This window comes from Biomphalaria glabrata, chromosome 9 (assembly GCF_947242115.1).
Source record: "Biomphalaria glabrata chromosome 9, xgBioGlab47.1, whole genome shotgun sequence".
Taxonomy (NCBI): Eukaryota; Metazoa; Mollusca; class Gastropoda; family Planorbidae; genus Biomphalaria; species Biomphalaria glabrata.
In genome coordinates, this window is record NC_074719.1 from 15,919,985 (window position 1) to 15,935,099 (window position 15,115).

General features: G+C 36.9%; 3 protein-coding genes across 3 annotated transcripts in view; 1 reads left to right on the forward strand and 2 right to left on the reverse strand.

Annotated features, from left to right (window-relative positions):
• LOC106062087 (protein lev-9-like) overlaps positions 1-15,115 on the forward strand; it is a 157,596-nt gene that overhangs the window by 102,088 nt on the left and 40,393 nt on the right. The window lies entirely within an intron of this gene.
• Positions 1,279-5,695, reverse strand: LOC106071088 (glucose dehydrogenase [FAD, quinone]-like). The gene is made up of 3 exons (XM_056042694.1): positions 5,492-5,695; positions 3,451-3,624; positions 1,279-2,898 (listed from the first exon to the last, which is right to left on the reverse strand). Exons 1-3 carry the CDS (start codon positions 5,619-5,621, stop codon positions 1,499-1,501), a joined length of 1,704 nt encoding a protein of 567 aa, XP_055898669.1. The 5' UTR covers positions 5,622-5,695; the 3' UTR covers positions 1,279-1,498.
• On the reverse strand, positions 9,153-15,048 carry LOC106071091 (glucose dehydrogenase [FAD, quinone]-like). The gene is made up of 3 exons (XM_013231128.2): positions 14,589-15,048; positions 11,632-11,805; positions 9,153-10,358 (listed from the first exon to the last, which is right to left on the reverse strand). The coding sequence occupies exons 1-3, from the start codon at positions 14,716-14,718 to the stop codon at positions 9,304-9,306; spliced, it is 1,359 nt and encodes a 452-aa protein (XP_013086582.2). The 5' UTR covers positions 14,719-15,048; the 3' UTR covers positions 9,153-9,303.

Below are 15,115 nucleotides of genomic sequence, written 5' to 3' on the forward strand. Positions count from 1 at the left end.
GGTTTCCCTTGTGACATGAACAGGACATAATGAAAACACAAAACAACGAACAGGTTGATGACATCATTTTAATCATAATTCTATTGTTGATCACTTGATTTTTTTGTTTTGTCATGCAAAAAAGTCAAAAGGAAAGGTTTTTTATTTTTATGCTTTCATTGTCTTCAATTAAGACACAAAAGAAATCTTGCTTTGGTGTAATTTCCTTTTAGTAGACATTTTCTACAGCATCGATATTTTTGTTTGACTTTTCCATTGTTGAGTTTAGTTTAAAACAGATCTCATTTCTTTCATGTTATAAACTCACCCACCTTAAAGGGAAGCTCCGGTGGTATTTCAAATTTGAGTTATTGACATATTTAAATTCTGCGTAAAAAGTTGTAGTAGTAAAAGTTTTCCATTTTTTTAAATGCTTAAAAACATTTATATTTCATAAATAGACAGTAAATTCTTGACATCTCAAAAAAAAACAAAAAACAAACGGGGTTCTTTGATATTTTGTTTTTAGGTTAGGCATACGTCACTTCCCTCAACAATACTGAAAGGAAAACTCGTTTTGACCAATCGTATCGCTTCATTCCTATAGTAGCTGTTAGGCTGTAAGTCTAAGTTAAGCGCTATGGTACAGTTATATATAGATAGATAGATTTAAAAGCATTAGGACCACCAACTCGAGAAAAAAAGTAACATTTTCATCTTAGCCCCTCCCTGTCCCAAGAAGTAAATAGATCGCAGGTCTGACTGGTCAGTGTAAGGCTAGTCTAGACTACGTGTAGTCAGTCATGACAAGACAACCCAGCGATAGTGTTTGTTGTGTGTTGAGTGGTCAGGCGAGAAGATACACACTCCCGTAGTTAGTCAAGCATGTAAATCTCCTTTAACACGCATTTTTTTCTTTGCTTACAAGATCTAGATCTAACTGCATAGACGAAGATATATCTCTTTTACGAGAATGTTAACGTTACTGTATGGTTTTCTGTTATACAGTAAGTCAATAGATTAAATTAATAGGCATGTGTGACGTCACATAGAAACCCGGTGAAAGTCTGGCCGTTTTGGATGCGCAGGAAAATTACGTCAGAAAAATATTAATTACTAAGTTATTATTGCAAATAAAAACAAAATAATAATATATTCATTATCTGTAAATCAAAACACATATTATAAAAAAAATTGTCAAAACCATCGGAGTTTCCCTTTAAGTGTAACGCGAGGTGACTTGTTACAGAAGTTGCTTAGACTCAAGTCAGAAACAAAACAACATAGAATGAGCAAAAATATAATTATATTCATTTTATTTATACAATTTAAACACATTTTAATGTATAAGTGAAACATAAGTTTATGTTTTCATTACTTAGATAAATTTTCACTCTCTTTCTCTCTCTCTCTCTCTCTTACAAACTCACTCACAAACAAATACATAATGAATGAGGTAGTTAAGAAGATGAGAAATAGCAAAACATTTGACTAATTCAAGATTTGCTGTTTCACAAAGCTAAGATTGATTTTTGATGAAGTCAGATGCTTGCTCTGCAATCATGATTGTCGCTGCGTTTGTATTGCCTGAAACAAGAAATGGCATTACTGAAGCATCAGCTACTCGCAATGCCTTGATGCCAATAACTCTAAGCTTTGAGTCCAAAACTGCGCTTGGATCTCCAGAAAATCCCATTTTGCAAGTTCCGGTTGGATGAAAAACTGTGTCCGGCCTAGACCTGATGAAACAATTCCAAAACTCTTGGCTATCAAACTGATATTGCTTGCATATGTCCCCAACATTGTGATAAGAAGAAGTTCCCAAACTCTTTAAAGACTTAGTCTGCGATAACTTTTGACAAATCTTTAAACCTTCGTAGTTTAATTCTGCATCTACCTTTTGGTGGAAGTAGTTTGGAACTATTACAGGGTCGTCAAAAGGATCTTTGCTTTTCAACTGTATATACCCCCTGCTTGCTGGTCTAGTTGAATAGGGCACGCAGGTCCAGCAGTTAGAAACTTCCATGGAGGTAAAACAGATAGGGACAATGATGAAATGAATTTCAGGCCATCCCATTTGCTTCATTTCTTCCGACACCGAAGTAAATGCCATTATATCTATACCAAGGGAAGACAACTGTCCAGTGTGGAAAAACTTGTATTGTAAATGTGACAACCATTGCCTCAAAGAAGGGAAAGACGGAACTGCTGCGTCCTTAATGTGAAATTCCAACGCTGAGTACACTTGATCCTGAAGATTTTGTCCAACGGGAAGATCCACAACAACGGGTATTCCCAGTTCTTCCAAATGCTTTTTTGGACCTACTCCAGACAACATTAATATTTGAGGCGATTGTATAGCTCCAGCTGATAGAATGATTTCTTTGTTACTTTTAACGACATACTTTTTATTTTGGAATATCACCTCCACACCTTCAGCGTGTTTGTCTTTGATGACAACTTTCTGAACAAAGGCGTTGACCATGATGTCCAGGTTTGGGCGGTTAAGGATGGGATGAAGAAACGCTCTAGCGGTACTTGACCTGATCCCATTTTCTATCGTAGTTTGAGCTTTCCCGACCCCGTTCATAGTCCTTCCATTATAGTCTTGGTTGTAGATGAACCCTAAGTCTTGAAACCCTGCCAGGATGGACGAACTAAAGGAAGATCTCGCCTCCATCTTGGTGACTCCTAGTTGACCATCTCCTCCGTGAAACTCTGATTGTTTAAGCTCTGGATCTGTCATCTTTTCTGATTTCTTGAAGTAAGGCAATGCATGGGCATAGTCCCAGGACGGATCTTTGGTGTAGTTGGCCCATCGGTCAAAGTCGTGTTTGGAACCTCGGACATAGTTCATATAATTAATGCTACTACTCCCACCGAGGGCACGCCCGCGGGGCCATTTTGTTTTCATTGGCTCTGAAAAAAAAAGTGTAAAATATAATTAATTTTAAGTAGTATAAAAGTAACAGTGTAGTGTCAACCCGACTGACGACTTGATACAACAGGATACGGAGATTTATTAATCTTATTCAAACTGATTATATTGAATGATTATCTAATCAATTGAAATGTTTGATAAAGAGCCAATCTCTCATTGAAGGCCTCAAGGGAGAAACTTTTAACTGTTGTTATATTTTAAAGGGTAATATATCTGTCTATCTTTGCACTGTATTTGTACTGTTTCAAATACTGCTTATTAATTGTTATTTTAAATTAAATTCAATTTATATACATACTAAATGAATTAGCTCTGATTTAAAATTGAAGTAAACAGTTTATCTAATCATTAAGTTGCTTTTATAACAGTGACAGAAAATACTTAATTTAATAATAAACATTTTTTAAACATTTTTTTTTAGAAAAAACGTTTGCATAATTAGAATTACTCATCTATTACTATATCGAAAAACATTGTAGTTATTCACTATTCAGAAGTCTATTTGTTTCAATGTAGTAACATGACTTCACCTGTATAAAACGTTCTCGCCACGTCTGGTATAGTGTCTAAAGCTAAGGTGAGTCCTGGCGTTGATATCTCTGGGATACCACTATCATCTCCCCCTGCCTCAACAAGTAACACCGTCACGTGAGCATCTTCTGACAGACGATTGGCTAGAACAGAACCAGCTGACCCTGCTCCAACTTAAAACAAAAAATGAATGAATTAATAAAGAATTACATCTATCTATACATCTTCTTATCTTATCGTATATGATACAGGCGTTACTTCAAAAAAGAAGATGATTACGTCCTACGCGTCATGCATTTAGTCATGCATATTAACCAATGACCTAAATTCCGCCAAGTCACTGGTTTTACTGGCTAGCTCAGGCAACCCATTCCATGATCTGTCAGCGCTAGGAAAGAAGGAGTATTTTTACAAATTTGTCCTAGCATATGGGACGAGGAATGTGCCTTTATCTTTGTGTCATTCTGAGTATTTTATTAAATTTTGTTTTGTATTTGAAGATTATAGTTCAGTGTTTTATGTATAATTGCTACTTTACTTTTAAGTCTTCTATCCTGAAGGCTTTCTAAATTTAGTGATTTTACTAAAGGTGTTACTCTAGTCAAATGTGAATGAAATGTTATGAAACTCACTGCTCTATTTTGTGTCTGTTCCTGTTTTTTAATGTTTTCTTGAGTTGAGGGGTCCCAAACAAAGGATGTTATTGGCCTAACCAAGGTTAAATAACATTTTAGTTTTATGTTCCTATTTGATTTATAGAAATTTCTTCTAATAAACCCTAATGCTTTGTTTGATTTTTTTTTAGTTTCATCATTATGGGGATTCCATGACAGTTTTTCATTTATTATAACACCTAGGTATTTTTCGTTTTTAGTCTGTGTTACTGGTTTAATATGAATAAGATACATTAAGTCTAAGAAAATGGAAACAACAGGCATAGCGCTATTAAAAGATGAACATAACATAATACATAATGATAATGAAACTAAAGCAAACATCCTAAACAAATACTTTGCATCAGCATTCTCAGCCCCAGGAGACAAAGACATATAACTGAATTTGAACAAATAGACAACATTGAAGATATAGTAGTACAAGAAAATGGAATTCAAAAACTATTAGCCAACACCAAACCAAATAAAGCGTCTGGACCTGATGGTATTCCAGCTAGATTATTCAAAGAACTAAGCAATGAGCTAGCCCCAGTGTTCAAAATACTCTTTCAGGTTTCACTTAACCAGGGCAGAGTACCAAAGGACTGGAAAGAAGCTAATGTCATCCCCCCCCCCTTATTTAAAAAAGGAAAAAAATCTGACCCAGGAAACTACAGATCAGTATCACTTACCAGCATCACATGTAAAATCCTAGAACACATAATATGTAGCAACATCATAAACCATTTAGACAAACATAATGTCCTCACACCATAGCAACATGGCTTTAGGAAATATAGATCATGTGAAACACAACTAATAGGACTAATTGATGATTTTTCAAAAGGTTTAGATAATAGAGAACAAATAGATGCTATCTTACTAGATTTTTCTAAGGCTTTTGACAAAGTTCACCACCATAGTTTGCTTAAAAAATTAAAATATTTCGGCATTAATGGTCCACTGCATCAGCGGATTAAAGATTTTCTGATAGGGAGGGAACAAACTGTAATAATAAATGGCTCTAAATCAACACAGATAACAGTAAACTCAGGTGTACCTCAAGGAACAGTCTTGGGTCCACTACTATTTTTAATTTACATAAATGATTTACCAAATTGTATTACTTCAGGAACAAAGGTCAGATTGTTTGCAGACGATTGCATAATATATAGAACAATAAAAACAACACAAAACACAGATATTTTACAAAGAGAATTAGATGAATTACAGAAATGGGAATCAAATTGGAGCATGTCTTTCCACCCAGAAAAATGTCAGTTGTCTTTACAAAAAAATTGTTTTTTAAAGTAGTACTTATTTTTTTTTATTATTGCTAATGCTTTTACAACGTATTACCAAAGTTTCTGAATGAAAAGATACTTACCGATAATATAATCGTACGTTTCTTTCGGTCTTTGGACGAACTGACTGCCATTGTTGAGGGATGCTGGATAGTCCAAATACCGACTGATTAGCAATGCACAAATCAGAACAATGACAATCAACTTAAACATTATTTGATTTGTTTCCGTATCACGGCATAAGCGAGACTGCTTTGCGTGAAAGTTGAGACGGAGGGAGACTTCTTCATTGACCTAGATCTAGATACCAACTGAAACAGTGCATGAAGTACTTATACACACATCAATAGGCCCAAGACGCCAGTGGTTCTCATCTCGAACGAAAAGAAAATAATACTGTAACAAAGTTGAGACCTTATCATCTTATTGTAATTAGAAACCATGGCGGAGAAAACTGTTAAAAAATTTTCGTTAACCGAGTTTCTTAATTTGAAATCCTGAGGGACGTTATATATTTTTATTTGAGGATATAGTGTCTCTCTTCACCATTGAGGAAAAAAAAACAAATGATACTAGGAATTCTTTTTACTTTCTTACAATTTCTTGACAGAAATTAATTATTCGGTGTCCCTTGTTTGTGCCAAGTGTTCTGCCCAATTGTAAATTACAGGCATCAAATATTGAACTATACAGATATTATTATGCTAAAAACTAACTAATATTCATTCTCTGGCACTGCCAGCGAGGGGCTTCGTTAGAGAGAAACCAAATTAATTGTAATCCCTTTAACAGTGTCCACTGAGAAATTTTCTGGTGATGTGGCAGCTCTGCAGCAGTACCAACCTCTGACAAGCAACATTCTTAGGGATGTTAAGGGCCTTGAAGTTATCTGTGATGTCAGTTGTCTTTATCCCCTCAGTTGATATAACAACAGGGTATATTGTTATGTTAGACAACTTCCATAATCCCTTGATCTCTAATCTTAGGTTTCCATATTTTCTTTGTTTTTCCATTTCAGTTTTCCGTATATTATGAGACAGTGGTACGGCAATGTCAATCATGGTAGCGTTTTTTTCTTCTTTTCTGTCTATAAACAGCAGATCAGGGCGATTAAAATCCACCGTTTTGTCAGTCAAAGTAGGCATATCTTATATAAACAATACTATCAGAAATAATTTTTAAATATACAAAACACTTATAAGTGATCTTGTATGCTTTTTTCGAAAAATAAAATACCAAAACACCTTTAAAAAAGAGACACTACCTCCTTATTACAGTTACATTACAATTACATTAGTTTACTCTTAATGAGTAATCGATGTTCGATTTTGTTTTCTACTTTGAAAATTTATAATGGTCAAACTAGAGTTTTCCCACCATGGCCAAATAGCTATCTTTTCCCAAAGGTATACATCAAGTGTCTAAATTCTAAGAAAATCGTTAGAGCCGTTTCCGAGGACCTCTCCACCCACCCAGGTTTTTGTTTTTTTTTGACCAGATGAATTCGCAAGCTGAATAGAAGAATTGTAAAAAAGGACTAATGGAATCTTCTTTAATTAACATTCATTAGGTTAATTGAAATTCCCATATATACTGTAGTAACTCCAGTGGCGGACTGAAAGGGTTAATGTGTGTGCGGCCTACTGATACACTCGACTCAGGCCAATCACACAGGTCAACGGGTCAACGGCTGTTGAACAAGGGACATTACTGTTTGTACACGCCAAATAAGACAACGTTGTGGTCATGTGACCGAGAACCTTTAATGTCGAGACAATGTACCACTACGTTGGTATCGTCAGTTAGGAGCGATTGAGTTAATACAGTTAATTGAATTGGTCATACATTGAATCCAACATTATGTGGACTTGTTCAGGTCATACATATTGTTTTTTAAAGACAATACCTCCTTTAAACATCATATAATTTTATAAAGCGATTAACTTGCTCTTAATAACTAATGAATGCTAGATTTAAACAAATATGGTAAATTGTTTTTATCCCGTTCCATTTCTCCACCCCTCCAGGAGAAACTAATCCTGGTTAATGGAAAGTAGAAATCTACTAGACTTCATGCATAATATTCTAATGATAGGCCTTTAAATCTAGACTTATAAGGCAGTGCGCAAAAATGTCCCTGAACATAACATTTTAAAATAATTTAATGAAATACATGCCGAAGTGCGTTTCCAAATTGTTTCGGTCTTACCCACCCATTTGGAAGGTGCCATTGAATTGAGGTATTTTAAAAAGCGGAAATTGTAATTCGAATTAAGAAATATTAAGCCTCAATTGTGATTTAACCTCGTGACTGTCATCACGGTTCATGTAGCACTTCCATCATTAACTTAGCATTTTTACTATGACTGCTAAGACTAAGACTAAGACTGCTTGATTGATCCTTATGGAAATTCGTTGAGATTACAAGGACTCTTTTCTAATTTAAACACAACACAACAGAAACATTCACATGAGGCTATTGGCTTGCACGCTCTTCATGGGTTGTAGGATTTAATCTTACAAGTACTTAGTTAATGTTATTAGAATATTGGCTGACCATAATATCTAATATCTATATTTGATGGGCCACACTAAATGCACTAGTAGCAAATTAACCGTATACAATTATGTTATCCAAAAAAAGAAATGAAAAAAGTAAAAACTCATTTAACATAGAGTCCTACCTTCAGTAGATTCTCGTTTTATTCTATACAATTGAAGGCTAAATAATTAAACACATTTTTTAAAGATGCAGTTTGAAAGATTTAAAAAAATCTCATGCACTCATTATGTAACATTTAGCAAACCAGGAAGTAACTCACGCCAGAGTTTTTTAATTGGACCTTCCTATACATAAGCGTGACTAGTTCACGGAATTTTTACAATACTTCCATTCACTTCACAACTTCATGGAGGAACTTGGAACCTGGACTCGGATTTTTAAAAAACGTCTCTATCGATTTTCCCATAAGTTGATGTATGTCACTGAGTACAGAATTACTAGCTCGTAGGTTACACTGCGAAAAATCTAGTTTGACTTATAATTTTGCAAAGTAAAAAAAAAAAAAAATTTAAAATTTGGCTAGAGAACTAGGTCTACATCTTGTTCCAACATCCGTTTTGAATGGACTATCGCATTCTTGAAAAGACTATCCTGTTAGGAAATTTCCGAATGTGAGGCATTATTGATTACAGAGTTTAATTTATTAATATTCAGGACAATTTTTCGCATCGTTTTCAATGTCTAGATCTTAAGGCCTATCAGCAGTATATTATATATTCGAACAGACTTATACTTTCACTTATTTCAAAAATTATTTTTAATGTTTTTCGGTTTTCGTATCAGTAAATATTGTATATATTTACCTTCTTAGAATTCGAATATGTCAACTATTTTATTATTAAAAGAGCGTTGCTCTATTTGGTCTACTTCAAGTTGATGTCAGCTCAAGCTACATGTTGAATCATTCTCAATAGTATCATCAATTTTAATTCTTGCTACTTTATGTACACATTTTAACCTAAGCAATTTACGTTTTGAATTGTCTTATCATATCAGCAGCTTTCTCACCAATCATTATAGTAGCAGCGTTGATATTGCCGCTAACAATGAACGGCATAACCGAAGCGTCGGCCACTCTAAGGCCGCCGACACCAAGTACCTTCAGTTTAGAGTCCACAACGGCACTGGCGTCATTGGCATGTCCCATTTTACAAGTTCCAGCAGGATGGAACACACTGTAGGGATAGGAACGTATGACACACATCCAATACTCTTTGGAATTGAACTTTTGTTGCTGGCAAACATCTGGAACATTGCGTAGTAATTTTGAGTCTAATTCCTTAAAGGCAGAAGTGTCTATTAAATTCTTACAAAGTTCTAGGCCTTTGTAATTTATGTCGGCATCAGCTTGCTCGTCAAAGTAATTGGGTCGTCGAATGGGTCAGTACTTCGTAGCTTCAAGTATCCCCTGCTTGCTGGCCTGGTAGCATAAGGCAAACATGTCCAGCAGCTGGACAGTTGAGCAGAGAAGCACATGGGTAGAAAGATAATATGAAGTTCTGGCCAGTCAATAGCTCTTGCTTGCTCAGAGATTGACGTGAAGAGATTGACTTCTACCCCAAACGTTGACAGCTGTCCAGTCTTGAAAACCAAGTATTCAATGGATGAAAATAGAGACTTTAGCTTACTAAACCAAGGCGAGGTAGGCTCCTTCAAACTGAATTGGAAATGTGAAAACACGTGATCCTGAAGATTTTGTCCAACAGGAAGATCCACAACAACGGGTATTCCCAGTTCTTCCAAATGCTTTTTCGGACCTACTCCAGATAACATTAATATCTGAGGGGATTGTATAGCTCCAGCTGATAGAATGATTTCTTTGTTGCTTTTAACGACATACTTTTTATTTTGGAATATCACCTCCACACCTTCGGCGTGCTTGTCTTTGATGACAACTTTATGAACAAAGGCGTTGACCATGATGTCTAGGTTTGGGCGGTCAAGGATGGGATGAAGAAACGCTTTAGATGTACTCGACCTGATTCCATTTTCCAGCGTCACCTGTAGCGTAGAAATGCCATCCATTGACTTACCATTGTAGTCATCGTTGAGAGGGAACCCCATCTCTTGAAAGCCTTTTAATATTTTACTGCTAAATAAAGACGTGGCCTTCACCTTGCTAACCCCCATGACTCCTGATCGACTGTGATATTTGGTCGACTCGCTCAGAGACTGATCTGTCACCTTCTGTGACTTTCTAAAGTACGACAAAACATGGTCGTAGCCCCAGTTAGGGTCTCTTGAGTAGTTCGCCCACTGGTTAAAGTCGTGACTGGAGCCTCTGACGTAGTGCATGTAGTTGACGCTGCTGCTACCTCCGAGAACACGCCCACGTGGCCAGATGCTTTGTCCATTAGGAAGACCTTTGTACTTATGAGTGTTTGGCTCTAGAAAAACAAAATACAGTCATGAGTAGTTACTAAAATAGTTTAAATGTATCTAACTGGCATAGAGGAAAGGAGCTGGACGCAGATGGCCTCTGAAAGAGACAGATGGAGGACTCACACGAAGGACCCAGGACACACATTTGAGGTCTAGAGAACAGCATTTGTCAAACTCGAGTGCAGAAGAGGAAAAGGAATAAGCCCCAGGAGGACAACGACATTGCTGCATCAGAAATGGGAAAGGGAAAAAATGGTCCCTCGAGACGTAAAATGCCACAGAGTGTGGAAAAATATGCAGTTAGTATGTGAAGACATTGTAATTGTTATTATAAAAAAAAACAACCTATTTCTTCTTTGTGTAGTCCTTGGTGTAATCTTACCTTTATTGTTAATGTCACCTTATTATATGTTATCCCCCTTTAATGTTTATGCATTCATAACATCTTTTTTCAAGTGTTATCCCCCTTTATTTCAATATAATCATGGCATTTAATGCCCGCTGTTTACCTCATTGGCATGGAATACGTTAGAGGGATCAGGGCCGGCTTTAGGCCACTTCAACCAATGCGGCCGCGGTGGGTCTCGCACTTTCAAAGCCCCGCGCTAATTCTAGATGTAAATTGTTAAATTAAACTATTATAACTTCTACCAGGGTTCTCACGATCTTTCAGGAGCTCCTTAAAAGCTCAGAAAATTGCAAAAAATGCCCCAAAAAAGTTCTGGAAATTTCCTGAAATTATGAAAATCTCCTAAAAACTCATAAAACTCTCCTAGAAAATAGACACATTTGTCATTTTGGGGTGTCACTCAAAATGGAAAACGTCAATTCTTCGCGCGATAAGAAAAAAAAAAAGGGGGGGGGGATAATCAACTTTCATTGAAAAAAGGTTAAAACAAAGACACATTTATTGTCTTTTACAAAATCTTAATTTTCAGTTCTTATCCATATTCCTCACCCAGACTGTTTCGCACAGGGCCCCGTAATAGTTAGGGCCAGCCCTGACAGGGATCATTCAATATGACGAACTTGATGGGGGATTTAAACATGCACAGAATCATTGACTAGTGTTCGATCATTAATAGTAAATGATCGATTGATAAATCGACGATAGTCGCAAGGTCTGAAGTATCAAACGCTGGAGACAATAAATAGGTCAGGATATAATCCTATTATTTAATTGTATAGTCTTTTATAAGGAATAAACTAAATTTGAGCTAACATATAAATAAAGAAGATTTTTAAAAATAAATAACACAAAGATCTAGACTGATGTACCAGTAGCAAATGTTCTGACCAAGTCCGACTTTTTCTGTGTGGACAGAGCTAGACCTGGGGTTGAAATTTCAGCGATACCTCGGTCGTCTCCCCCTGCCTCATCAAGTAACACCGTGACGTCTGCATCTTCAGAAAGTCGATGAGCAAGGACTGCACCAGCTGAGCCTGCACCAACTGCAACAGAGTTTCATCCATAATATCAATTATTAGATTCATTACATAGATAACCTTTCTTCGAAAATACGAGAACGTCATTCTATGCCATTAGTTACAGCCCGTCACCAATGCAAGCATATAAGTCCAAAAGCACACGAGCTTTTGTGACCATTCGTTTGCCTATTGTTTAGTTAGACTTTATAGTATACGGTAATATAAACCATTACCGCACTATGCAGTTAATTTGTGTACAGGTATAAAATCGCCCACTGAATCGCAGACAAGGAAAAATATGGTTAGAATAATGGTAAATTTATTATAGTCGCATGTTAATTGACCTAGTTGCCTTGATAGCGTCCAGGTCAAGTGACAATTAGATGAACTACAGCAGACAACAATGGGAGTGTTGTTGTAATATGACTACATAAAAAAAGAATATAGGGCAAAGGTCACATGGTGTGTCTGAAGTTAATAGTTAATAATGGTACATTCCAACTAGGTCAGGGTCATGTCTTGTTGTGCACTTAAGTTGAAGCATGTAATATAAGAAAGTAAAGAAGTTACAGTACCGGGTACTTTGAAAGAACAGATTCGAGGCTAGTTTCATACGTGAAGCAATATGTCTGTCACCTGGTCAATGGACTAGTACTGATAGGCGTTAGTTGTAAACTAAAAGTTAAGGACAATTTTTCTAAATCTTAGAAGCCCTCAATTATACATGTATTAAAAAATTATAATTGTCCGTGTGTTATAATTTCTAATTGTTCTTTGTCAATTTTGGACTGTGTATACTGCATGCAAAAGCTCGTATGGAGCAGAGACCTGGAGAACCACCATCACCACCATGAAAAAAATCCCGGTATTCATCAATACCTGCCTGAGGAAGATTCTTATGATCCGCTGGTCAAACAAGATCTCGAATGAGGAACTGTGGCAACGAACAAAGCAGCAGCCAATTGAAGAAGATATTCTTCAGAGACACTGGAGATGGATAGGTCACACCCTTCGGCAGAATATATCCAACATAACAATGCAAGCCCTAACCTGGAACCCCCAAATAAAAGAGCAAGAGGGGACGGCCCAGGAATACATGGCGCCGTGATTTCGAAGCAGATGCCAAGCAGATGGGCAAGACGTGGGGACAGTTGGAGAGACTCGCCCAGATCAGAGATGCCTTGAGGAAGCTGGTTCGTGGCCTATGCTCCAGAAGGGACCACAGGTAGAGATGAGATGATGATGATATTACATGCAGTTCCAGGTTGAGAGTGTTATATTAAACACTTCTTCTTCTTAAATAAAAATGTGTGCTAACTTCCTTTATGGGATTGGGGGGTGGGGTGCTACTTCAACTAAACCTCAACCATTACTTCCGCTTTAAATGAGTTAAAAACTTAGTTGTAATGTGTATTTAATTCTGCCGTGTGTAGCGGAGTTTGGTCATTGATAAAACGTACCAACGCAAAGTGTCTTTAAATCTGAACTTAAAAAGTCTCATCGAGCCTCGTTGCAGTTTGCGTAACTATTTAGATGCCACGAGGTTTAAGAACGCCACATTTGATATCTCTTAGACCAGTTCTTCCCAAGCATTTCTACTTAACGGAACGCTTCCCACAATCTGAGTATTTAGCGGAACACTTCCCACAATCTGAGTACTAAGCGGAACACTTCACACATTCTGAGTATTTAGCTGAACACTTCCCAGATTCTGAGTATTTAGCGGAACACTTCCCACAATCTGAGTACTAAGCGGAACACTTCACACATTCTGAGTATTTAGCTGAACACTTCCCAGATTCTGAGTATTTAGCGGAACACTTCCCACATTCTGAGTATTTAGCGGAACACTTTCTACATTCTGAGTATTTAGCGGAACACTTCCCAGATTCTGAGTATTTAGCGGAACACTTCCCACATTCTGGGTATTTAGCGGAACACTCCCTGATTATTTGTACAAAGCTTCTATCACCTCACTATGTCTGGTCAAAGTTTGTACACGTTATTTCTCCCTCGACCAATCAAGCTGACATTTTGCACAATTATTTGTTTTACCTCACAACACAGGAATCAATGAAAAAAAAACTATTGGTAATAAATTATTTTGTCTGGTATCTTGAACAAGGGGAAGAAATTTTACTTGATTGAAGTGGTGGTATTAGCAGAATAAGTCCCCTTTATAGGTCTTTGTCTGAGTCTAAGTCAGCGGTTCTCAACCTTTTAAGCTCGGCGACTCCTTTTTACAATCTCCCACTCTGCCGCGACCCCCCCCCCACACACACACACATACAGCAATAGAAGAGTAGACAATACCAATCCATATTTTCGATGGTCTTAGGCGACCCCTGGCAAATGGTCAATCGACCCCCAAGGGGGTCGCCACCCACAGGTTGAGAACCCCTGGTCTAAGTGAACACAACCTGAGAAATAGAACGAGACTATTGAAACAATAGATAACTAGACAATCTTCCATGTTCATAGCCATGAGTTCGAATTCAGGTTGTTCTCTTTTTTTTTTGTAGAATTTTTTTATAAATTCTTTTTTTTTTATTGTTAGTCTAGTAATAATACGTGACTGATCCAAACTAATTTATACAAGTACGCTTAATAAAGGCTTTTTTTTTAAGTATTTTTTTAATTTTCTTATTAGAGAGATTGATTCACGTGGTTGGCTACTAGTTAGTTACTCCAGTAGTTCGTAGAACACCTGTCCAGGCCTCGCGGAACACACCTTGGTTCCCCGGAACACAGTTTGGGTAGCACTCGAGTAACTAATAGAAGTCACTGTATATTCACTGTGTGCTCACCTATAATATAATCATAGAAGTCTCGTGGTCGTTGGGTGAACTGATTTCCTTTGCCTTGGTCTTTGTTCAGATAGTAATGGATTAAAACAGCGGCTAAAGCAACGAGTACAACAAGCTGTGCTTTCCACATTTTGGTGTATAAAGAAAAAACAACTATTTCTTCTTGGTATACTAAACTAAACTGACACCGGCAGCCTCGATATCGTTACCTCCTCCTAGTCTGTTGTAAACAAATAGTCTAGATCTATTTATGTACACAGTGTCCCATTGTTCTGCCACTTTATGTAGAGTCCTTAAAGAAGAGAACAGTTTCTATGTCAATACCTGATGTACGTGAAATCCTGAACGCTCTGAAAATAATATCATGTAATAAACTGTCAATGAAACTTAAAGAGTCTTACACTACTCTAGGTGTTTGGGGAAGTTTTAGATAAGTAAAGGTTACGTCGACATGACCTACTTTAAAACACTACGGCTATCTGCACAGCAGACGTCAACTTAAACATGTTATAACTGGTCTGCTGGTG